The following is a 24,624-nucleotide window of genomic DNA, read 5'->3' as shown; positions in this document are numbered from 1 at the left end:
AACAAATGTGTTTACCTCCCTGTTAGTAAGTATTTCTCCATTGCCAAGATATTCTATCCACCTGACAAGTGTGGCATATCAAGAAACCGATGACCATTACACAGGTGCACCTTGTTCTGGGGACAATAAAAAGCCACTCTAAAATGTACAGTTTTGTCACACAACACAATGCCACGGATGTCTCAAGTTTTGAGGGAGCATGCAATTGGCATGCTGACTGCAGGAATGTCCACCAGAGCTGTTGCCAGAGATTGAATGTTAATTTCTCTACCATAGGCCGCCTCCAACGTCGTTTTAGATAATATGGCAGTACGTCAAACCAGCCTCACAACCACAGACTATATGGCGTCGTGTGGGTGAGTGGTTTGCTGATGTGAACAATGTTGACATTATGGTGGAGGTTATGGTATGGGCAGGTATAAGCTACGGACAATTAACATTTTATCGATGGCAATTTGAATACATAGAAATACTGTGACAAGATCCTGAGGCCCATTGTGAGGCCCATTTTTTTAAGGTACTGTATCTGTGACCAGCAGATGCATATCTGTATTCACAGTCATGTGAAATCCATAGATGAGGGCTTAAAATTTATTTCAATTGACTGATTTCCTCATATGAACTGTATATCAGTAAAGTCTTTGAAATTGTTGCATGTTGCGCTTATATTTTTGTTCAGTATATATGGGTAATGCAAAAGTAAAGTGCAGTATTTACAATCTAAATGTATTTATCCATGTTGTTGTTTTTCTGTTTGATGGAAAATGTAATGGTTTCATGTAGTAATGTTTTCATGTTTTGAATTATGTATTGTAGTAGTAACCCTCAAACATGTATACTGTAGTTAGACCTAAAGTGTATTTGGAAAGTTTTCAGACCCCTTCACTTTTTCCACATTTTGTTACGTTACAGGCTTGTTCTAAAATGGATGGAATAGTTTTTTTCCCTCATCAATCGACACACAATATTCCATGATGACAAAGTAAAAACGGTTGTTGTTTTTTTGTGGGGAAAAAAGAAAAAAAAAGGAATGTCACATTTACATAAGTATTCAGACCCTTTACTCAGTACTTTGTTGAAGCACCTTTGGCAGCGATTACAGCCTTGAGTCTTCTTGGTTATGATGCTGCAAGCTTGACACACCTGTATTTGGGGAGTTTCTCCCATTCTTCTCTGCAGATCCCCTCAAGCTCTGTCAGGTTGGATGGGTAGCGTTGCTGCACAGCTATTTTCAGTTCTCTCCAGAGATGTTCGATTTGGTTCAAGTCTGGGCTCTGGCTGGGGCACTCAAGGACATTCAGAGACTTGTCCCGATGCAACTCCTGTGTTGTCTTGGCTGTGTGCTTAGGGTCGTTGTCCTGTTGGAAGGTGAACCTTCACCTAAGTGTACTATTTTCTACATTGTAGAACAATAGTGAAGACATCAAAACTATGAAATAACACGTATGGAATCATGTAGTAGGAAAATAAGTGTTCAACAAATCAAAATATATATTTTATATTTCAGATTCTTCAAAGTAGCCACCCTTTGCCTTGATGACAGCTTTGCACACTCTTGGTATTCTCTCAGACAACTTTATGAGTTAGTCACCTGGAATGCATTTCAAGTAACAAGTGTGCCTTGTAAAAAATGAATTTGTGGAATTTCTTTCCTTCTTAATGCGTTTGAGCCAGTCAGTTGTGTTGTGACAAGGTACATTAAGACATGAAGGTCAGTCAATCCGGAAAAGTTTCTCAAGTGCAGTCATAAAAAACATGAAGCGCTATGACGAAACTGTCTCTCATGAGGACCACGACAGGAAAGGAAGACCCAGAGTTACCTCTGCTGCAGAGGATAAGTTCATTAGAGTTACCAGCCTCAGAAATTGCAGCCCAAATAAATGTTTCACAGAGTTCAAGTAGCAGACACATCTCAACATCAACTGTTCAGAGGAGACTGTGTGAATTAGGCCTTTGTGGTCGAATTGCTGCAAAGAAACCACTACTAAAGGACACCAATAAGAAGAAGGGACTTGCTTGGGCTAAGAAACACGCGCAATGGACATTAGACCAGTGGAAATCTGTCCATTGGTGTGACGAGTCCAAATTGAGATTTTTGGTTCCAACCGCCATGTCTTTGTGAGACGCAGAGTAGGTGAACGGATTATCTCCGCATGTGTGGTTCCCATCGTGAAGCATGGAGGAGTTGTGATGGTGTGGGGATGCTTTGCTGGTGACACTGTCAGTGATTTTTTTAGAATTCAAGGCACATTTAACCAGCATGGCTACCACAGAACCTTGCAGCGATACGTCATCCCATCTGGTTTGCGCTTAGTGGGACTATCATTTGTTTTTCAACAGGACAATGACCCAAAACACACCTCCAGGCTGTGTAAGGGCTATTTGACCAGGAAGGAGAGGGATGGAGTGCTGCATCAGATGACCTGACCTCCACAATCACCTGACCTCAACCCAATTGAGATGGTTTGGGATGAGTTTGACAGCAGAGTGAATGAAAAGCAGCCAACAAGTGGTCAGCATATGTGGGAACTCCTTCTGTCCTTCTGTTCCAACTCCTGTTGGAAAAGCATTCCTCATGAAGCTGGATGAAAGTGTGCAAAGCTGTCATCAAGGCAAAGGGTGGCTACTTTGAAGAATCTCAAATCTAAAATATATTTTGATTTATTGAACACTTTTTTGGTTATTACATGATTCCATATGTGATATTTCATAGTTTTGATGTATTCATTGTAAATCTACAATGTAGAAAATAGTAAAAAATTAAGAAAAACCCTTGAATGAGTACGTGTGTCCAAACTTTTGACTGGTACTGTACATAGTATTCGTATTTAATTCAGTGATTGAAATGATGACCCCATCCTCAGTAGCCTATTCTAGCAGGCTATTGGGAAACACAACCACTTCCTACCTCTTAATCGCATCGCTATTCATATTGTATAAATTAGTCTGTCAATTTGAACTAAGCAAGCTGCTAAGTCGTTCAGTCTACATCTTCTCTCGGCTACTGAAATGAAATGTAGGCCTATTAGGGGCTATAGGCTACCTGCTTTTAAGCAAACCATGGCAAAATTGAATTACAATCATAAACCCAAATTTTAGTCTGTAGCCAAAGCCTATTGAAATGATGAGTCAATTTTGTGTTGTAGATAATGCGGTAGTGGAGTAGGGGCCTAAGGCCACACATTTTGTGTGTTGTAAAATCTGTTATGAATGTATTGTAATGTTTTTAAAATTGTATAACTGCCTTAATTTTGTCAGACCCCAGGAAGAGTAACTGCTGCCTTGGCACAAGTTAATTGGGATCCATAATAAATACAAATACATGTGCAAAGGGGATTAATGTACAATTATAAACCGGGTGGTTGGAGCCCCTCCTCTTAGCATTTGCCATACACCACACCCTCCTCAGGCCTTATTGATTAATTATATACCTGGTTTGAGCCCTGAATGGTGATTGGCTGAAAGCCGTAGTATATCAGACCATATAGCACGGGTATGACAAAACATTACTTTTTACTGTTGGAATTACTTTGGTAACCAGTTTATTATAGCAATAAGGAATCCCGGTGTTTGCGGTATATGACCAATATCCCACGGCTAACGTCTGCCGTTGCCTCATGCTTAAGAATAGCCATTAGCTGGTATGTTGGCCATATACCATACCCCCTTGTGCAAATGATCTAACGAGTTTAATAATGGTGAATTATCTTTTATCTTGCCACATATTCAACTTCCTTTATTACGTCATGTTATAGCTTGCAATAATTATTATTTTGAGGAAACACGAATTTTCGTCGTTAGAAGTCGTTTGAAGTTACTCTGATATTCCTTCTTTATTGGCTCGATAACGTTATGGGAAAAAGTTGTATTGTATTAATATGGAAACTCATCTCTTGCTGTAAAAATGATGTGGCTAGTTCAGGTCTTTTGTGAACATTTTCGGGCGTAATTTGGCTAGAAATTTTAACTTGACCTGGCAACCCTGCTGGAGAGCGAAAGGGAGGGAGCAAAAAAGGAAACGTCGGATGCTGAAGAGCGGGAGGTTGGGTCGACTCGACTCGACCGATAAGTTTCACATTTAGAACAATCTCTTAGACATTTATTTTGCAGATAGTTAATTGTTAGAGTAATAGAGAAGCTATATCGTAGTTCTTTATTGACAGGAAACGAGGAGCTACTTTATCAGGGTTAGTTGCTAGCCAGCTAACGTTAGCTTGCTAGCATCCAAGCGCGAGAGCAGAATCTGCACCGACGCACTATCATCATTGGATGCAAAACATCGGAGCCGTGCAGCATCCGTGCGCGAGGAAATATTCTGGTTATATTGACAAGAACTAACCATCATCAGAAGCTTTCAGGTACAAGGGATAGGGCTGACTGACTCGCGGGCTTTCCGTGTGTGTTTGTCGGGAGAGACAACAACGACAGTCCGCATTTATTAACGCTGCTTCTTGGGTCGTCTAGCATTGTCCTTTCATAATTCAAATTAAACTTGCTGAACTGCTAGCGCTAAGGACAGTGGGTTGTTGTTATCAGTATATACGATGTGTGCGAAATTCCAGCCCTTTGCCTTTATTGCCCTCGCATCGGTGTTGTCATTAGATTCTCCCTACCATCCCACCCCTGGCTGTCTGTGAGGCCTCCCAGCAGGCAATGTTGTCTCACCACCCACTCTGTGCACAAACCGAAAGCTAGAAGCTAGCCTCAACAACTTTGTCAATAAAAACCTACCAGGTGTTATTCTTCAGGGCATATTTATGGACATATTATTTTTTATTGTGTGTGTGTTGTAACGTTAATTCCTCTGTGATGTGTGTCTGATAGGATGAGTGGCGATGAGATGAACCCAGCAGCAGTGGCCCAGGCAGTGGAGGATATACAGGGAGACGACCGCTGGATGTCCCAGGTTAGTCGACCCTACTGCCTCTAACTACACCATACTGTCCTGTTAGTAACTGACCTGACGGACTCGGACTCTGCAAAACCTAAGGTCACTGATTCATGGTAATACGTGTGTGTGTGTGTGTGTGTGTGTGTAGAACACATAGAGAGAACCTAACATGGATGGAACAGAGAATCATGTCCATCTTAAATTCAATCTCCATCTCCACCAATATGTAAAAAATCAAATTCTAGTTGTTACATGCACCAAATACAACAGGTGTAGACTTAACGGTGAAATGCTTGCTTACTTGCCCTTCCCAACGATGCAGAGTTTAAAACAAATAATGAAAAGAAAAATAGTAACACAAGGAATAAAATACACAAGAATGGAGCTACACTATATATACAAAAGTATGTGGACACCCCTTCAAATTAGTGGATTTGGCTATTTTAGCCACACACGTTGCAGACAGGTGTATAAAATCTAGCACACAACCTCCATAGACAAACATTGGCAGTATAATGTCCTTACTGAAGAACTCAGTAACTGAATGTGGCACCGTCATAGGATGCCACCTTTCCAACAAGTCAGTTGTCAAATTTCTGCTAAACTAGAGCTTCCCCGGTCAACTGTATGCGCTGTTATTGTGAAATGAAAACGTATAGGAGAAACAATGGCTCAGCTGTGAAGTGGTAGGCCACACAAGCTCACAGAACGGGACCGCCAAGTGCTGAAGTGCGTAGTGCGTAGAAAATTGTCTGTCCTCGGTTGCCACACTCACTACTGAGATCCCAACTTCCTCTGGAAGCAACGTCAGCACAAGAACTGTTCGTCTGGAGCTTCATGAAAAGGGGTTTCCATGGCTGAGCTGCCGCACACAAGCCTAAGATAACCATGTGCAATGCCAAGCACCGGCTGGAGGGATGTAAATCTCGCCGCCATTGATGAACCACACTTCTCCATCTGGCAGTCCGACTGACGGATCTGGGTTTGGTGGATGCCAGGAGAATGCTACCTGCCCCAATGCATAATGCCAGCTGTAAAGTTTAGTGGAAGAGGAATAATGGTTTGAGGCTGTTTCTTCATTGTTTGGTCAAGGCCTCTTAGTTCCAGTGAAGGGAAATCTTACCGCTAAAGCATACAATGACATTCTAGATGTTTCTGTGCTTACAAAGTGAGGTCCATACAGAAATGGTTTGTCGAGATTGGTGTGGAAGAACTTGACTGGCCTGCACAGAACCCTGACCTCAACCCTATCAAACACCTTTGGGATGAATTGGAAGGCAGACTGCGAGCTAGGCCTAATCGCCCAACATCAGTGCCTGACCTCACTAATGCTCTTGTGGCTGAATGGAATCAAGTCCCCACAGCAATGTTCCAACATCTCGTGGAAAGCCTTCCTAGAAGAGTGGACCAACACCATTAATGCCCATGATTTTGGAATGAGATGTTGGACGAGCAGGTATCCGTATACTTTTGGTCATGTAGTGTGTGTATATACAGGGAGTACTAGTAACACGAGAAATAAAATGCACAAGAATGGAGCTATATACAGGGAGTAGATCAATTTGCAGGGGTAATGAAGTATTTGAGCTAGATACAGTATGTTCATCAAGGCAGGGTAAAGTGACTAGGCATCAGGATAGATAATAATACGATTAAAATAAAGAACTGAGTAGCAGCAGCATATGATGTGTGTAAAAGTGTGTGTGGGTGATTCTCATTAAACCATGTCTGTGATGAATTCAGATACAGTGCCTTCAGAAAGGCCTAAATTCAACATTTTCTTAAATACATTTTTGTAAATACATTTTTGTTCTCATTCATCTACACACAATTCCCCATAATGACGAAGTGAAAACCAGTTTTTAGAAATGCTAGCAAATTTATTGACAATTAAATGCCAAAATACAGTATCTCATTTACATAAGTATTCACCTGAGTCGATATAAGAGCTAAGAACTTTGCACTCCTGGATTGTACAACATTTGCCCATTATTCTTTTCAAAATGTTACATGCTCTGTCAAATTGGTTGTTGATCATTGCTAAACAACCATTTACAAGTCTTGCCATAGATTTTCAAGCAGATTTAAGTCAAAATTGTAACTCGGCCACTCAGGAACATTCACTGTCTTCTTGGTAAGCAGCTCCAGTGTAAATTTGGCCTTGCGTTTTAGGTTATTGTCCTCCTGAAAGGTGAATTCATCTCCCAGTGTCTAGTGGAAAGCAGACTGAACCAAGTTTTCCTCTAGGAGTTTGCCTGTGCTTAACTCCATTCCATTTTTTTTTATACTGAAAAACGACCGAGTCCTTAATTTAATGATTACAAGCATACCCATAACATGATCCAGCCACCACTCTGCTTGAACATTTGGAGAGTGGTAATCAGTAGGGTGTTGTATTGGATTTTCCCCAAATATAACACTTTGTGTTCGGGACAAAAAGTTACTTGCTTTACCACATTTTTTGCAGGTTTACTTTAGTGCCTTGTTTTATTTTTTACCCATCTACCAATAGGTTACCTTCTTTGCGAGGCATTGGAAAACCTCCCTGGTCTTTGTGGTTCGATCTGTGTTTGAAATTCACTGCTCGACTGAGGGACCTTACAGATAATTGTATGTGTGGGGTACAGAGATGAGCCAGTCCTTCAAAAATCATGTTCAACAGTCCATGCAATTTATTATGTTACTTGTTAAGCACATTTTTACTCTTATTTAGGCTTGCCATTACAACGGGGCTGAATAATTATTGACTCAAGACATTTAAGCTTTTCAAATTGTATTAATTTGTAAAAAAAACACACAAAAAACAGTTAAACTTTGACGTTATGGGGTATTGTGTGTAGGCCAGTGATGACAAATCTCAATTTAATCCATTTTCAATTCAGGCTGGGGGTGTGAATACTTTCTAAAGGGACTCGTAAATCATTTACTTTCATATTAAGGCTCACTATGCTTGGTTTCTGGCTCTTTAATCTGTTTTGGGCTTAAATCTTAAGTGTAATTTTAATAATAGTCTCATTTCTGTAATACTTTCAGGTCCAAGGACTTTACATGCATTTAATTGCTAAAAATAACAGTAACGCTTTATTTGACACACAGCATCATAACACGTTATGACACGGTCATATCCATGGCATATGTCATAACAGCTGACATAACACTGTCATTACACATATATTTACACCTGTTGTGATATGTTGCATTATTTTGTGGCTGACTATGACACCTACATAAATGTTAACCTACACAAGGCAAAACATTCCATTACACCATAAACATACTGTTGACAAGTAGGCTATGTTATATTACATTTTCAGAAATTGACCATATTAAATGATCATGGTAATTGTGCACACATTGATGTCAGACATGCACCTACCCCAGTGCTCTGTTTCTGATGAGAATGTAGGAACAGATTTCAGTGGCAGGACTGATGACTGACATAAGGGCGTGTACCTGATAGGCCTATCTAGTTTATAAGATTATGATGGTCGTAATGCTTCTTGACTATGTCATAAAGTGTATTTTCTTAGTTGTAAGTGACACAGGATGGTCATAATGCCTTATGATATTCGTCATAAAGTGTATTTTCTACAAGTTATTTAAAATATGATGAAAGGAAAGTTTTTGGCAGGGAAAAAATCTTTGAATAAACGTGGGTTTTGACATGCTTATGTCATAACCAGCCATAAAATAACGCAATATATGTCACAACAGGTGTATATATGGGTCATGACAGTGTTTTGACCACATTATGACAGATTATAACCTATGTCAGCTGTTATGACATATTATGACATGGTTATGTCCATGTCATAATGTGTTTTTACGCTGGGTGTCAAGTAAAGTGTTACCAAAATAACTAACATATTTAATTAAAACCTATGAAATATTGTTTAAAGTGCTACATATTCAAAGACAGTTATCATTTCTAGGTATTCCAATTACAAACTAGTCATATTTTAGACCAAACATGTCTGAGCACGTGTTTCACATTACCATATTATTTATTGATGTTCCTGTACAAAGTACAGTGTTTTTGTTTATTTATTTTGACCCATAATGCATTACTAAGAAGAGAAGATCAAAGATGGCTACAAGGTAAGCTGGTCTCTTATATTATGTTTAAATTGATAATTGTCCTCTTAACACAATTTAGCCATTTTACATGACCATTACCATAACTGTGTAATACTTTGAGCAATATTATTGATTAAACTATTTACAGTATAATAGATTAGAAAGTGCATGAATAGATTTTTTTGGAGTGCAGATTGGTCTCCTGGTGTGGTTTAAGCATTGTTAGCACATTCAATTTTGTTGTTTTTCTTTTAGAAAAGTGATTTTTAAGAGGGGAAACCTGGAGGAAAATATTCTGACCAACCACCGCCCGCCCCTTCCAGGCCTATTTCGTTTCCCACCACTGCAAAAATAAAATATAGGGGAAACACTTTGACACATTACAGTTAAAAATCTACATTTTGTCTGTTTTCAGAACTCAAAAGTGGTCTTCGGCCATCCTAGACCATCTGTTTTGTAGATTCAGCTCAGCTGTATGCAAACAATCCAAAATGAATGGAAAAGTTGAGCACCAAAATTTTTCCCGATTTGTGGTGGTTATCTTTTCCACTGAAGACTAAACTTCTTCGTGTTATATTAGATTGTAAACTTTCATGGTCAAAGCATATTTATTATATTGTTGTAAAGATGTGGAGAGGTTTGTCTGTGATAACGAGATGATCTGCTTTTTTTAACATCACATGCAACCAAAAAGTCCTGCAAGCTCTGGTTTTGTTGCATCTTGACTATTGCCCAGTTGTATGGTCATGTGTGGGGGGAAAAGGACAGAGAATGCTGCAGCTGACCCAGAACAGAGCAGCACGTCTGGCCCTCAAATGTACACGGCGGGCCAATGTCAATAACATGCAGGTCAGACTCTCCTGGTTCAGAGTGGATGAGAGATTGACTGCATCACTGCTGTTCTTTGTAAGAAGTATTGACATGCTGAAAGTACAGAATTGTATTTTCGGCCAGTTAACACACAGCTCAAAACCTATACATATCCCACAAGACACGCAATCAGTGTCTCTTCTCAGTCCGGAACAGAGGTTGGGAGATGCACAGTACTGTATAGAGCAATGACTACATGGACTTCTCTTGACTCAGGCAAACAATACAATCTCTTTAAAATAAAAAAAAAGAAGATAACACCTCAAGGAACAATGAGGAGACACCCACAAATTATTTGTAGTATTATTATTATTTTTTTCTTTATTTTCGAGTTCTTCCTATTACTTTTTAAAATAGTCATATTGTTCTTTAGTCCTAGTGTTAGTTAATATTTGTCTTCCTGTCCATTAGTGTTCTGTATTTTTCATGTTTTGTGTGGACCCCAGGAAGAATAGCTGCTGCGTCTTCAACAGCTAATGGGGTTCTGAATAAAAGCAATACAAACCATTTGGGTGGAGACATATAGTATGATGTTCTAATTGTTGGCATGCGATTTAGACTTCTTGAGATTACACTACTTTTGAGATCTGAAAGCAACTGACAAACTTTGATATGAATTGTGTTAAGGGGACATTACACTCAAATTCCAACATTCATTTTCATTATGTATAGAAGATGATGCCAAAACTGGTGGTTTACCCAATACATTACATTACTGGGAGCTTACAGTGCAGACCCTTCCCTTTTCCACATTTTGTTATGTTACAGCCTTATTCTAAAATGGATGGAATATTTTTTTCCCCATCCATCTACACACAAAGCCCCATAATGACAAAGCAAAAACAGGTTTTTAGAAATGTTTGCAAATGTCTTAAAAATAATAAACAGAAATACCTTACTTGCGTAAGTATTCAAACCCTTTGCTATGAGACTCGAAATTGAGCTCAGGTACGCCCTATTTCCATTAATCATCCTTGAGATGTTTCTACAACTTGATTGAAGTCCACCTGTGGTAAATTCAATTAATTGGACATGATTTGGAAATGCACACACCTGTCTATATAAGGTCCCACATGTCAGAGCAAAACGCCTTTAGTCTTCTTGCGTATGTGGTCAAAGGAATTGTCTGTAGAGCTCAGAGACAGGATTGTTTCGAGGCACAGATCTGGGGAAGGGTACCATCAAATATCTGCTGCATTGAAGGTCCCCAAGAACACAGTGGCCTCCATCATTCTATAATGGAAGTTTGAAACGACCAAGACTCTTCCTAGAGCTGGACTCTTAGACCATGAGAAACTAGATTCTCTGATCTGATGAAACCAAGATTGAACTCTTTGGCCTGAATGCCAAACGTCTGGAGGAAACCTGGCACCATCCCTATGATGAAGCTTAGTGACAGCATCATGATGTTTGGATGTTTTTCAGCGGCAGGGACTGGGAGACTAGTCAGGATCGAGGGAAAGATGAACGGAGCAAAGTACAGAAATATCCTTGACGAAAACCTGCTCCAGAGTGCTCAGGACATGGACAATGACCCTAAGCACACAGCCAAGACAATGCAGGAGTGGCTTCAAAACAAGTCCCAATCTCCTTGAGTGGCCCAGCCAGAGACTGGACTTGGAACACAATTGAACATCTCTGGAGAGACCTGAAAATAGCTGTGCAACGACACACTCCATCCAACCTGACACAGAGCTTGAGAGGATCTGCAGAGAAGACTGGGAGAACTCCCAAATACTGGTGTGCCAAGCTTGTAGTGTCATACCCAAGAAGACTCGAGGCTGTAATCACTGCCAAAGGTGCTTAAACAAAGTACTGAGTAAAGGGTCTGAATACTTATGTAAATGTGACATTTCTTTTTTTTTATTAGTAATACATTTGCAAAAATGTCTAAACCTGTATTTGCTCATTATGGGGTATTGTGTGTAGATTGAGGGGGTGGAAAAATATTTAATCAGTTTTAGAATAAGGCTGTAATGTAACAATATGGGGGGAAAATCATGGGGTCTGAATTATTTTTCGAATGCACTGTATATAGAGTGTGCGACCATTTTTATAGCCTACAGTTTACTCACTGTTAGTCAGCACCTCTAACTTTTTTGGGATGTGTATTTATCTTGTGAAAAGCATGAACTGGCACACATCCCCCAAAAATTAGAGGTGCTGACTAACAGTGAGTAAACTGTACAAAATGTCATCCTGACATGACCCTCCAGCATGACAATGCCACCAGCCATACTGCTCGTTCTGTGCGTGATTTCCTGCAAGACAGGAATGTTAATGTTCTGCCATGGCCAGCGAAGAGCCCGGATCTCAATCCCATTGAGCATGTCTGGGACCTGTTGGATCGGAGGGTGAGGGCTAGAGCCATTCCCCCCAGAAATGTCCGGGAACTTGCAGGTGCCTTGGTGGAAGAGTGGGGTAACATTTCACGGCAAGTACTGGCAAATCTGGTGCAGTCCACGAGGAGGAGATGCACTACCGTACTTACTGCAGCTGGTGGCCACACCAGATACTGACTGTTACTTTTGATTTTGACCCCCCTTTGTTCAGGGACACATTATTCAATTTCTGTTAGTCACATGTCTGTGGAACTTGTTCAGTTTACGTCTCAGTTGTTGAATCTTATGTTCATACAAATATTTACACATGTTAAGTTTGATGAAAATAGATGCAGTTGCCAGTGAGAGGACTTTTTTTTTTTAGATAGTGATTAGCAATATTTTAGGCACTAGTTATAACACTGTAGTTAGCTTACACTAGTAACACTTTAATCATGTTTTTGCGTTGTAATTGCATACTAATGGAGTTTAGCTGTTTGTTATTACCCAAGGAATAGGAAGGGACTGTTCATAAAGAGAGTGGCTATCATTCTATATTTCACAGGTACCAAAAACAAAAGAGAAATGGACTTAAGTCTGTGGCAGACTTAACTCCTAAAGAACACAGAAAAAATGTGAAGTACTGAGAGGGGTACTGGGGGGTAGAGCTGGGCAGTGGTGTGTAGTTAATTATTTGTTGTTCTTAATGCTTCAGATGGTTAATATGGTTCAAAATTATATATTTTTTGCTCATGATGAAGTACTGTTTGTTCATTACCGTAATTCGGTCTCATCTACCGTAACATGGATCTCATTACCGAATTGCATCATCAATGATAAAATATTCCTAGAATAATATTACAGAATTCAAAATAATTGAGCTGTCCATAAAATTAAAATTACATTTAGCTCTTTATATGTATTTACTTTTGAAACATTAATAATAGTTTAAAACAGAAATAATGTCTAAAAATCCAGGTTATGAACATGTCACATGTTACGGTAATGAGAACTGATTAAAATGAAAATATTCTTTAAAAAAAAATATATATATATTTTTTTTAATCAAAATGGCCTTTTTTAAATCTTAGGCAATTAGGTGTTACAAAATAAAAAGTGTTTTGCCTTTGAATTTTCAAAATGTACCAAGTTCATGAGAATCACCCACGAGTTGTCGGTAGAGATCTTCACGGATCCACCTGTACGCGAATACCCGATCCTGTACCCGAATTCTAAATAATGTTGCGGGCCTCGGTCGGTTCTGATATGATTGTCATGGGTCTCGGATATGTGTGATTTTGAGAGCGAGAGACGTTTATGTTGCTGCTCTTGCTTTTCACAATAGTGGAGGGTGGCGTGTGTAAATTGTTCTTGTTGTGCGGCCAATCATAAGTCATCAAAGCGGCAATAGGTTACAGTCATAGAGCTTCTGTTTGGCAAAAGTTAGGAGATATCTAAACAATGGAATTAAAAGTTAAAGGAGAAGGATCTGGTACAACGATCAAGATCGAACTGGCAGGCTCCTACTTAATATTCTGAATGGAGTTATTTGTAACTGTAAGACGGGAAAGTGCATGCACTGCAGCATCAATTAGCCTAGCTAGCTAACATTAGCTAGCGTAACTAGCTTCTCTCAGGTTGACTCAGTCAAGACGGGTACTACGTTAACATATTTGATGATAAATAACTTAGCTATGGCAGCTATTAGTCTACTATAGAACGAGTCTACTTGGTTCCTGTCTCTCCCTCCCTGCTCCCTGTCACTTGTTCACAGTACGGCCCCTCCCCTGCCTGCTAGTGGCACCTCTCTCCTCCTTGCGCTTTATCAGCTCCGGTTAATAAAGTAGCTTAAAAAATGAGCTTCCCTCACTCACATCGGATCTGGATCCGACCAGGTCTATACGAAATAGGTCTAGTTTTTCTCTGGTCCGTTCGGAGCAGGTATCTATATATGAAACAATTATTTATGCATATCGGTCTGGGTGGGGCAGCCCCAGGTCCATTTCAGAAGGGGTTAAACTTTTTGAAACCGTGAAGACCTCTAGTTGTTTGTGTGTAAAAGCCAATTCATGCTCATTCCAAAATGTGGTCTGAGGCTCCATATTGAGGCTGTGATGCAATTGCGGAGCCTCCGGAGGCATGCAGAGGCCAAATTGAGCTCCGTAACGCATCGTTGTGAGCCTCCCAAATTTTGTAACAATGCGGAGGGCTCCACATTGACATGATTGTTTGATGGTAGGTAGGGGCGGGAGGTCCTGTATAAACACACTCACTTCCTTGAAAACAGCTCTGTGCTCCTCAACAAAGCACAAGATGTATGAATGCTCTGACTTCTGCTGAGGCCGTATCACATGCAGCGCCTTTTAGGCTTGGGAGATATCCAGATTGTCATACCTTCATACCGACTTTGTGCCATACCGGAATATTTGGTAATACTTGCACTGAACACAAGGGCTGCTGTTTTCAAAGCCCACTCATACTCTGTAATCCTAAGGTTAGCAATGCTATCAAGTGCATGTCAAATCCCATAGAGAATGCTAACGAGCGCATTGCAAACATTTCATACAGTGTCTGACCTAAACTATACAAGTAACTCAAGTGCTTCTCAGAGTTTGTTGCACGCACAAAACAAATATTAGGCAGCAAGGCTCTTGATCCTGGAGGAGATTCTCTGCGGTTACCAAGGGAACGCTTGATTTCAGAAGACAGTAAATTAGAAAACTAAATCTAAACTGCAGAGCATTTAGCACATTTTAGACAGTTAATATAAAAGTTATAAGATATCTAGCTGATAAACATCACATGGAGCATGCTGCACAACAGTTGGTCTCTCGTTGTTGTGTGCTTGTAAACAAGCACCAGGTGACGTGACTGGGGACTACCAGAGGTATTGACATGTTGAACGCACCGAGCTGTCTGTCTAAACTACTGGCACACAGCTCGGACACCCATATGCATACCCCACAAGTCATGCCACAAGAGGTCTCTTCACAGTCCCCAAGTCCAGAACAGACTATGGGAGGCACACAGTACTACATAGAGTCATGACTACACGGAACTCTATTCCACATCAAGTAACTCGTGCCAGCAGTAAAATTAGATTTAAAAAACAGATAAACACCTTATGGAACAGCGGGGACTGTGAAGCAACACAAGCATTGGCACAGACACATGCATACACACACAGACACATGATAACATACGCACTATACATTCACATTGATTTACTACTGTAGATATGTGGTAGGGGGAGAGTATGGGCCTGAGGGCACACAGTGTGTTGTGAAATCTGTGAATGTAATGTTTTTAAAATTGTATAAACTGCCGTAATTTTGCTGGACTCCAGGAAGATTAGGTGCTGCTTTGGCAAGAGGTAATGGGGATCCATAATAAGTAATAATAAATACCAGCTAGCTTCATAATGAAAATGATATGAAATTAAAGAACGCAGTCTTTATCTCCAAACGAATTGCACAAGTTGACTGCAGGGATTTACTTAAGTAGTTACAAATATTCAAATGTATTAAAATAAATAGTTTCAATGGTATTGAAAAACCATCCCGTGGCTTTTTCCAAATACCCCCGAATACAGTGTATATGAGGTATACCGCCCAGTCTTATGACTTGGGGGTAGAAGCTGTCTCCAATTGCCAGAGGGTAGCAGAGTGAACAATCTTATGTCTTTGGTGGCTGGAGTTTACCAAGCGGTGATGCAGCCAGTCAAGATGCTCTCGATGGGGCAGCTGTAGAACTTTTTGGCTGTAGAGTGTCTGCCTGGGGATGACGTGTTGTGTTTCTGCAGCACACGCGGTTTGTTCAGGAGTGTAAGGATGCAGAGCCAGAGGTGCTGTTTATTGGAGACTCCATGGTGCAGCTAATGCAGCAGTACGAGGTGAGAGAGGACAGATGCCTGTGTATACAACATTGTGTTTGTGTGTGTGTGTGTGTCAGGGTTTCCGTTAGCCAGTAACAGCTGGCTTTTGGCCCCCCAAAAATATCAATGAAAAGGCGATAAATACAATTTGGCTCCGGCAAAATAACACATTTTTGATTGATCCCAGTCAATGTAGCATGAGAGCTGCTGCTACAGCTCATCAAACAGCTAGCTGTTGGTTGGTACTGGAGTGAAACCTGCCCACTACAATTCTTAATGCAATCGCATGTTAAAAAACGATGGCCAAGATTAAAAAGAGCTACTATTTTTATTTCTCAACTGGTAATTAAAGCGAGTTTACCATTTGCCAATCAAGTACATAGGCAACTAGGCAAGCCTCAGCAGGTCACACACCACTTTGCAATGAGCTGGAGTCAGTAGGCTTATCCATTTTGAAAATGTATACCTAATTGTTTGAAACCTGAATGTTTTACTGCATATAATCAGGCATGTTTTACCTTGCTTCAAAGTAGCTTAGCCAAAATCCAACCAAACGTGCAGGCAGTTATTTTATAGACTTCCATATGCCATTGAAAACAGTAGCCTATTTCTCTCATGTTCTATTGGTTTTCAAATCAACTTTCTTTCATTGTCCAGTAGCCAAATGCACAATCCTAGTCATATTAGCAACTCATGCTAGTTTTTGCATCTTTAGATCTCCCCTCTTTCAAAATTTGTAATGGATATTTTACTCTGTCTCTTGAAACCACTCAAATGTGCGATGTGCTTTTGACAATGTTTTTCAGGGGATTGCACTAGGGAAGGAACAGTCGTGTGTAGCCTACTGCCATGTGCACATTTTTGCACTTATAATGTGCCTAAATAATAGTTTACCAACATTTTAAGCTAAACATTCTGATCTGTTGCATTAGCCTCATTGCGTTTACATTTTTTTGACTGTTGCCTAGGCCTACAGGTTGTATGAATTTGGGATCTATTGTCCCACAACTGTCCCAGTGTGTGTTTGGAATAGGCTATTTCTTTCTTGCACGACAAGCTGACCAATAGAATAGGTTAACTGTTCTACTATGGGGCATAGTAGATTGGCATCGGCTAGTGATTTTGCTGTTCGGAAAAGTAAATATGGACAACTTCAAATTGTGCATTCGGTAAGAAGGACAGACGCCATTGCATCCTTGAGTTTTATGTTCTGTTAAGATTATTTACCATGAACTATATGTGATTGCTGTCATTCTGAGCACTGTAGGTGGATGCCCTAATCCGGTTATGCACCCAATGTATATGGGTCCTGTAAATTTCTTAAAGGTCTGTTAAATTAGAATGCTGCAGGTCAACTGTCCGGCACCACAACGGAAACCCTGGTGTGTGTGTGTGTGTGTGTGTGTGTGTGTGTGTGTGTGTGTGTGTGTGTGTGTGTGTGTGTGTGTGTGTGTGTGTGTGTGTGTGTGTGTGTGTGTGTGTGTGTGTGTGTGTGTGATACATGTTGCTGTGCATTATATCAGTTATAACACTGTGTGTGTGTGGACCTCTGTGCATGTGTTAGTTGTTTACCTTTTGCTATGACACTGGTATTTTACACTAATCCTTGTCCTGGATCTCAACCTGCTACATCACTCACTCCACAGATCTGGCGGGAGCTCTTCTCTCCTCTGCATGCGCTCAACTTTGGCATCGGGGGAGACACCACCTGTAATGTGCTGTGGAGGCTGCAGAATGGAGAACTGGACAACATTGGGCCTAAGGTGAGACTCAATCGGGCCAGCACAGGCTCTGAGAGAGGAAAGGGCACCGCACAGGTGGACAGTTGTGGTCCTGAGTGCTTTTCATCCAGATCAGAACTATAACATATGATTGAACTAATCAATACCTCGTTGGTCCCCTCCAGGTGACGGTGGTGTGGGTAGGAACCAACAATCATGAGCATTCGGCAGAGCAAGTTGCAGGGGGAATCCTTGCCATTGCACAACTGCTCACCTCCCGTCTTCCTAAGACTAAGGTTGTTGTTCTGGTAAGTGAAAGTTTTTGTTATTTGTGTACAGTGGAGTGTACCATTATGCAATCTCATGCAGGATTTGCATTCAGATTCAGAAAGTGTAATTGTCCCTTTGGTAATTTGGTTTGCTTTATCACCTCAGTGTCAATACTGTACTATATGAGCCAGACCTGGGCTCTGATACTATTTCAAATATCTCAATTACTTTCACATACTGTACATACAAAGTAAGTATTCAGATATATTTTATTTAAAAGACGAGTAGTTGAATATTTTAATGTATTTGGAAAAACACTTTGAAAGTATTTGAAAATATGGAGTGATTTCATTGCCAACAGAGATTGCATTTGAATTCCATAATTTTGAATTTGTGTTAGGATATTGAATTGGAATGTAATATTTTTTTATTGAATTGTTGATTTCATGATTTGAAACTGAATTGAGTGAATACAGTGTTTTACACATGCACATGGAGTAGCCAGCCAAATACTGTGCATTCAGAAAGTATTCAGACCCCTTGGCTTTTTCCACATTTTGTTACTTTACAGCCTTATTCTAAAATGTATTAATGTATTTTTTCCCTCATCAATCTACACACAATACCCGATACAAATGTATAAATAAATAAAAAACTGAAATAGTACATTTATATAAGTATCCAGACCCTTTAATTCAGTACTTTGTTGAAGTACCTTTGTCAGCGATTACAGCCGTGAGTATGACGCTACATGCTTGGCACACCTGTTTTTGGGGAGTTTCTCTCATTCTCTGCAGATCCTTTCAAGCTCTGTCAGGTTGGTCGGGGAGCATCGCTGCACAGCTATTTTCAGGTCTCTCCAGAGATGTTCGATCGGGTTCAAGTGGCTGGGCCTCTCTAGAACATTCAGAAACTTGTATCGAAGTCACTCCAGCGTTGTCTTGGCTGTGTGCTTAGGATCGTTGTCCTGTTGGAAGGTGTTCCTTCACCTCAGTCTGAGGTCCTGAGCGCTCAGGAGCAGGTTTTCATCAAGGATCTCTCTGTACTTCGCTCCGTTCATCTTTCCCTCGATCCTGACTGGTCTCCCAGTCCCTGCCACTGAAAAACATCCCCACAGCATGTTGCTGCCACCACCATGCTTCACCTTAGGGATGGTGCCAGGTTTCCTCCATACATGATGCTTGGCATTCAGGCCAAAGAGTTCAATCTTGATTTCATCAGACCAGGTAATCTTGTTTCTCATGGTCTGACAGTCCTTTAGGTTCCGTTTGGCAAACTCCAAGTAGGCTGTCGTATGCCTTTTACTGAGGAGAGGCTTCAGTCTGGCCACTCTACCATAGAACCCTGATTGGTGGAGTGCTGCAGAGATGGTTGTCTTTCTGGAAGGTTCTCTCATCTCCACTGAGGAACTCAGGAGCTCTGTCAGAGTGACCATCAGGTTTTGGACACCTTCCTGACCAATGTCCTTCTTCCCCGATTGTTCAGTTTGGCCGGGCGACCAGCTCTAGGAAGAGTCTTGGTGGTTCCAAACTTCTTCCATTTAAAAATGATGGAGGCTACTGTGTTCTTGGGGACCTTCAATGCTGCAGAGATTGGTACCTTTCCCCAGATATTTGCCTCGACGCAGTCCTTTCTCTGAGCTCTACGGACACTTCCTTCAATGTCATGGCTTGGCTTTTGCTCTGATATGCACTGTCAAGTGTGGGTCCTTATATAGACAGGTGTGTGCCTTTGAAAATCATGTCCAATCAATTGAATTTACCACAGGTGGACTCCAATCAAGTTGTAGCAACATCTTAATGATGATCAATGGAAACTGGATGCACCTGAGCTCAATTTTGAGTCTCATAGCAAAGGGTCTGAATACTTATGTAAATAAGGTATTTCTGTTTTTCATTTTGTATACATTTTCAAAAGCTTCTAGAAACCTGTTTTCACTTTGTCATTATTTGGTATTGTGTGTAGATTGATGAGGAAAAACATTTATATAATACATTTTAGAATAAGACTGTAACCTAACAAAATGTGGAAAAAGTCAAGGGGTCTGAATACTTTCTGGATGCACCGTAGAAAAAATAGTGGGTTAAGATATTTTTGCCAAACAAGCTGTTTTGTTGGCCTCTGGTACATTTTAATGCCTTGATTCCGTTTGAAAAACAGCAAATGTATTATTGTGTTTACAGTTACTGAAAATGTATGAATTCAGTGTATTGTTAGTTGTTTTGGATATTGTCTAGGCAAAGATCTATATGATCACGAGAACATTAAATCTTTTTTAACATTTAACCTGTCTTCTCTTGAGATTAAAGTATTTTCCTGCAAGATATGAATTGGCACCACTATGTTTGTTTTTTAAATTATATATTTGATTAAAATAGAAAAAGTGAAGTTAATAGCCCAAATGATCTTGATATATAAATTAAAGATACAATTTTAAATCAAACTAGTTGTATGATGGACGCTTTCATATTATGAAATGGATCTCTAAACAGAACAGACGTTCAATTAAGTTCTGGGTCCATACGTGTTACCTCCTAGAGCATGGATGGGCAAGTTTGATGGGGATGGGGGCCACCAAAAATTCTGAACTCGAGGGTCCGCAGTTGCTCGCTGGTCTGCTTACCCACATCCATACCCGACACAGTCTTTGACAGGGAAGAGAACATTTTTATGTTTTAGAGTAAATTTTTTGCAATTCTATACATTTTGCCATGGAGCAGAGAGAAGATTTAGCAATTGTATAACTAATGTAAAACCATTCTACTTGTTTTGCTATGGAGCGCAAAGGAAAATTTGATGTTTTACAGTTATTTTCTTTCAATTCTACACATTTTGCCATAGGGTGGAGAGATATTTGCAGTTTTTAATATGATATATGACTGAGACTAACAAACAAAATCAATGGGGGCCCCACTGCTGGTAATTGTAAACTAATTTAGCAATCTAAAAAATGGAGGGGAATTGATCCGTGGTCCTTCAAAGGGGTGTGGGCTGCCAGTTGCCCATCCCTGCCCTAGAGTCTAAGGGCCGGGGCTGGGTTTCTACTAAGCTAAGATATGGAGTTCTTTTAAGATGGTCATACCAAGGATCATTTAGCTATTTGATTTTGACCCCTGTATTCATTTAACCAGGGAGACACATTGAGACTTAGGTCTCATTCACAAATATGCCCTGGGAACAATAGTCACATCAGCACACACACAATTACATACAATATACACATTAGCCATTATAATCAAATACATTTTATTTAAAAAAAATCCTTAACCAGTTTCCTAAATTTATCCAGGGACACCAAATCGTTCAAAGGAAATGACTATTCCACACGAGGTGCCTGATATGAAAAAGTAGATCTTCCAAACTCTGTGGTTACAAAGGGAGTCATCATCGTTAACCAACCCTGTAACCTTGTATTATAACCTGAAACTCTAAATTTCAACCAAGATGTTAAGAATGTTGGAAGCTTGTGGAGTAGGGCTTTATAAACAAAAAGAGAGTAATGAAGTGTCTTTAAAGAGGTCCAGACAAATTTTTGTTAAAGGATGCAGTGATGAGTATTAAAACTGTCAGATGTAATAAAACAAAGTGTGCTATGATTAACAGAATCAAGGGATTTTAGAGTAGTCAGTTGCACTTCATAACAAGCTCATTTGTATGCTTCTTAAATTATAGATCATTGTCCATCCAAATACCAAGGTATTTGTATGCAGGGACATTGTATATTACAGAACCATTCAAGGAGTGAAGATGTAACCCAACTGAGATACTTTTATGAGACTTTGACAGTTTCTTCAATACAATACCATGATCAATATGTATGATAGGCCTTAGACAGATCTATAAACAAAGCAGCACAACTCATTTTAGCATTCAATGCATTGACAAGGTCATTCACAACTAATGTGGTGGCTGTAATAGTGCTATGCCATGGTCTAAACACCTGGTGGTGTCAGAGGAAAGCCATCCTAATTATAGACTGTTCTCTCTGCTACCGCACGGCAAGCAGTACCGGAGCGCCAAGTCTAGGTCCAAAAGGCTCCTTAACAGATTCTACCCCCAAGCCATAAGACTGCTGAATAGCTAATCAAATGGCTACCCGGACTATTTGCATTGACCTGCCCCCGCCCACTTTTTTTTTACGCTGCTGCTATTCACTGTTTATTATCTATGCATAGTCACTTTACCCCAACTTTCAGTATCAATGAAAAGTTTCAACACACCAACTCATTCCAGGGTTTTTATTAGTTTTACTGTTTTGTACATTGTCGAATAATAGTGAAGACATCAAAACTAAAAAATGGAACACATGGAATCATGTAGTAACGACAACAGTGTTAAACAATTTAACATATATTTTATATTTGGGATTCTTCAAGTAGCCACCATTTGCTTTGATGACAGCTTTGCACACTCATGGAATTCTCTCAACAAGCTTCATGAGGTAGTCACCTGGAATGCATTTCAATTAACAGGTGTGCCTTGTTAAAAGTTCATTTGTGGAATTTCTTTCCTTCTTAATGCGTTTGAGCCAATCAGTTGTGTTGTGACAAGGTAGCTGTGGTATACAGAAGATAGCCCAGTTGGGTAAAAGACCATGTCCATATAATGGCAAGAACAGCTCAACTAAGTACAGAGAAATTACAGTCCATCATTACTTTTTAAGAAATTAAGGTCAGTCAATGGCTCTCATGAGGACTGCTACAGGAAAGGAAGACCCTGCTGCAGAGGATAAGTTCATTAGAGTTACCAGCCTCAAAAATTGCAGGCCAAATAAATGCTTCACAGAGTTCAAGTAACAGACACAACTCAACGTCAACTGTTCAGAGGAGACTGTGTGAATCAGGCCTTCATGGTCGAATTGCTGCAAAGAAACCACCGCTAAAGGACACCAATAATAAGAAGAGACTTGCTTGGGCCAAGAAACACGTGCAATGGACATTAGACCGGAATCCAAATTTGAGATTTTTGGTTCCAACCGTTGCTTTGTGTAGTTGAACGGATGATCTCTGCATCTGTGGTTCCCACCATGAAGCATGGAGGAGGAGGAGTGATGGTGTGGGGGTGCTTTGCTAATCAAATCAAATTTTATTTGTCACACACATGGTTAGCAGATGTTAATGTGAGTGTAGCGAAATGCTTGTGCCTCTAGTTCCGACAATGCAGTAATAACCAACGAGTAATCTAACCTAACAATTTCACAACAACTACCTTATACACACAAGTGTAAAGGTATGAAGAATATGTACATAAAGATACAGTGAGGAGAACAAGTATTGGATACACTGCTGATTTTGCAGGTTTTCCTACTTACAAAGCATGTTGAGGTCTGTAATTTTTATCATAGGTACACTTCAACTGTGAGAGACGGAATCTAAAACAAAACTCCAGAAAATCACATTGTATGATTTTTAAGTAATTAATTTGCATTTCATTGCATGACATAAGTATTTGATACATCAGAAAAGCAGAAAATAATATTTGGTACAGAAACCTTTGTTTGCAATTACAGAGATCATACGTTTCCTGTAGTTCTTGACCAGGTTTCCACACACTGCAGCAGGGATTTTGGCCCACTCCTCCATACCTGACCATCTCCAGATCCTTCAGGTTTCGGGGCTGTCGCTGGGCAATACGGACTTTCAGCTCCCTCCAAAGATTTTCTATTGGGTTCAGGTCTGGAGACTGGCTAGTCCACTCCAGGACCTTGAGATGCTTCTTACGGAGCCACTCCTTAGTTGCCCTGGCTGTGTGTTTTGGGTCGTTGTCATGCTGGAAGACCCAGCCATGACCCATCTTCAATGCTCTTACTGAGGGAAGGAGATTGTTGGCCAAGATCTCGTGATACATGTCCCCATCCATCCTCCCCTCAATACGGTGCAGTCGTCCTGTCCCCTTTGCAAAAAAGCATCCCCAAAGAATGATGTTTCCACCTCCATGCTTCACAGTTGGGATGGTATTCTTGGGGTTGTACTCATTCTTCTTCTTCCTCCAAACACGGCGAGTGGAGTTTAGACCAAAAAGCTCTATTTTTGTCTCATCAGACCACATGACCTTCTCCCATTCCTCCTCTGGATCATCCAGATGGTCATTGGCAAACTTCAGACAGGCCTGGACATGCGCTGGCTTGAGCAGGGGGACCTTGGGTGCGCTGCAGGATTTTTATACATGATGGTGTAGTGTGTTACTAATGGTTTTCTTTGAGACTGTGGTCCTAGCTCTCTTCAGGTCATTGACCAGGTCCTGCCGTGTAGTTCTGGGCTGATCCCTCACCTTCCTCATGATCATTGATGCCCCACGAGGTGAGAACTTGCCTGGAGCCCCAGACCGAGGGTGATTGACCGTCAATCTTGAACTTCTTCCATTTTCTAATAATTGCGCCAACATTTGTTGCCTTTTCACCAAGCTGCTTGACTATTGTCCTGTAGCCCATCCCAGCCTTGTGCAGGTCTACAATTGTATGTCTTTTTACACAGCTCTCTGTTCTTGGCCATTGTGGAGAGGTTGGAGTCTGTTTGATTGAGTGTGTGGACAGGTGTCTTTTATACAGGTAACGAGTACAAACAGGTGCAGTTAATACAGGTAATGAGTGGAGAACAGGAG

At 40.4% G+C, this 24,624-nt stretch overlaps 1 protein-coding gene across 2 annotated transcripts in view; it reads left to right on the top strand.

Moving 5' to 3' along the window:
- The first annotated feature begins 3,833 nt into the window (after window positions 1-3,833).
- Window positions 3,834-24,624, top strand: part of LOC112257723 (platelet-activating factor acetylhydrolase IB subunit alpha2) — a 34,109-nt gene continuing 13,318 nt past the window's right edge. The window contains exons 1-5 of one of the 2 annotated variants that reach the window (XM_024431508.2): window positions 3,838-4,358; window positions 4,825-4,906; window positions 15,962-16,051; window positions 17,680-17,796; window positions 17,940-18,062. In XM_024431508.2, coding sequence (XP_024287276.1) covers window positions 4,826-4,906; window positions 15,962-16,051; window positions 17,680-17,796; window positions 17,940-18,062 — 411 coding nt within the window. In that variant the 5' untranslated portion in view covers window positions 3,838-4,358; window position 4,825. Of the gene's footprint in view, window positions 4,359-4,824; window positions 4,907-15,961; window positions 16,052-17,679; window positions 17,797-17,939; window positions 18,063-24,624 lie in introns of both variants that reach the window. The other variant, XM_042326735.1, reaches the window with a different exon arrangement.

The sequence above is a fragment of the Oncorhynchus tshawytscha genome, linkage group LG09 (assembly GCF_018296145.1).
Source record: "Oncorhynchus tshawytscha isolate Ot180627B linkage group LG09, Otsh_v2.0, whole genome shotgun sequence".
NCBI classification, from domain to species: domain Eukaryota; kingdom Metazoa; phylum Chordata; class Actinopteri; order Salmoniformes; family Salmonidae; genus Oncorhynchus; species Oncorhynchus tshawytscha.
This window is presented reverse-complemented; position numbering and strand designations above follow the sequence as displayed.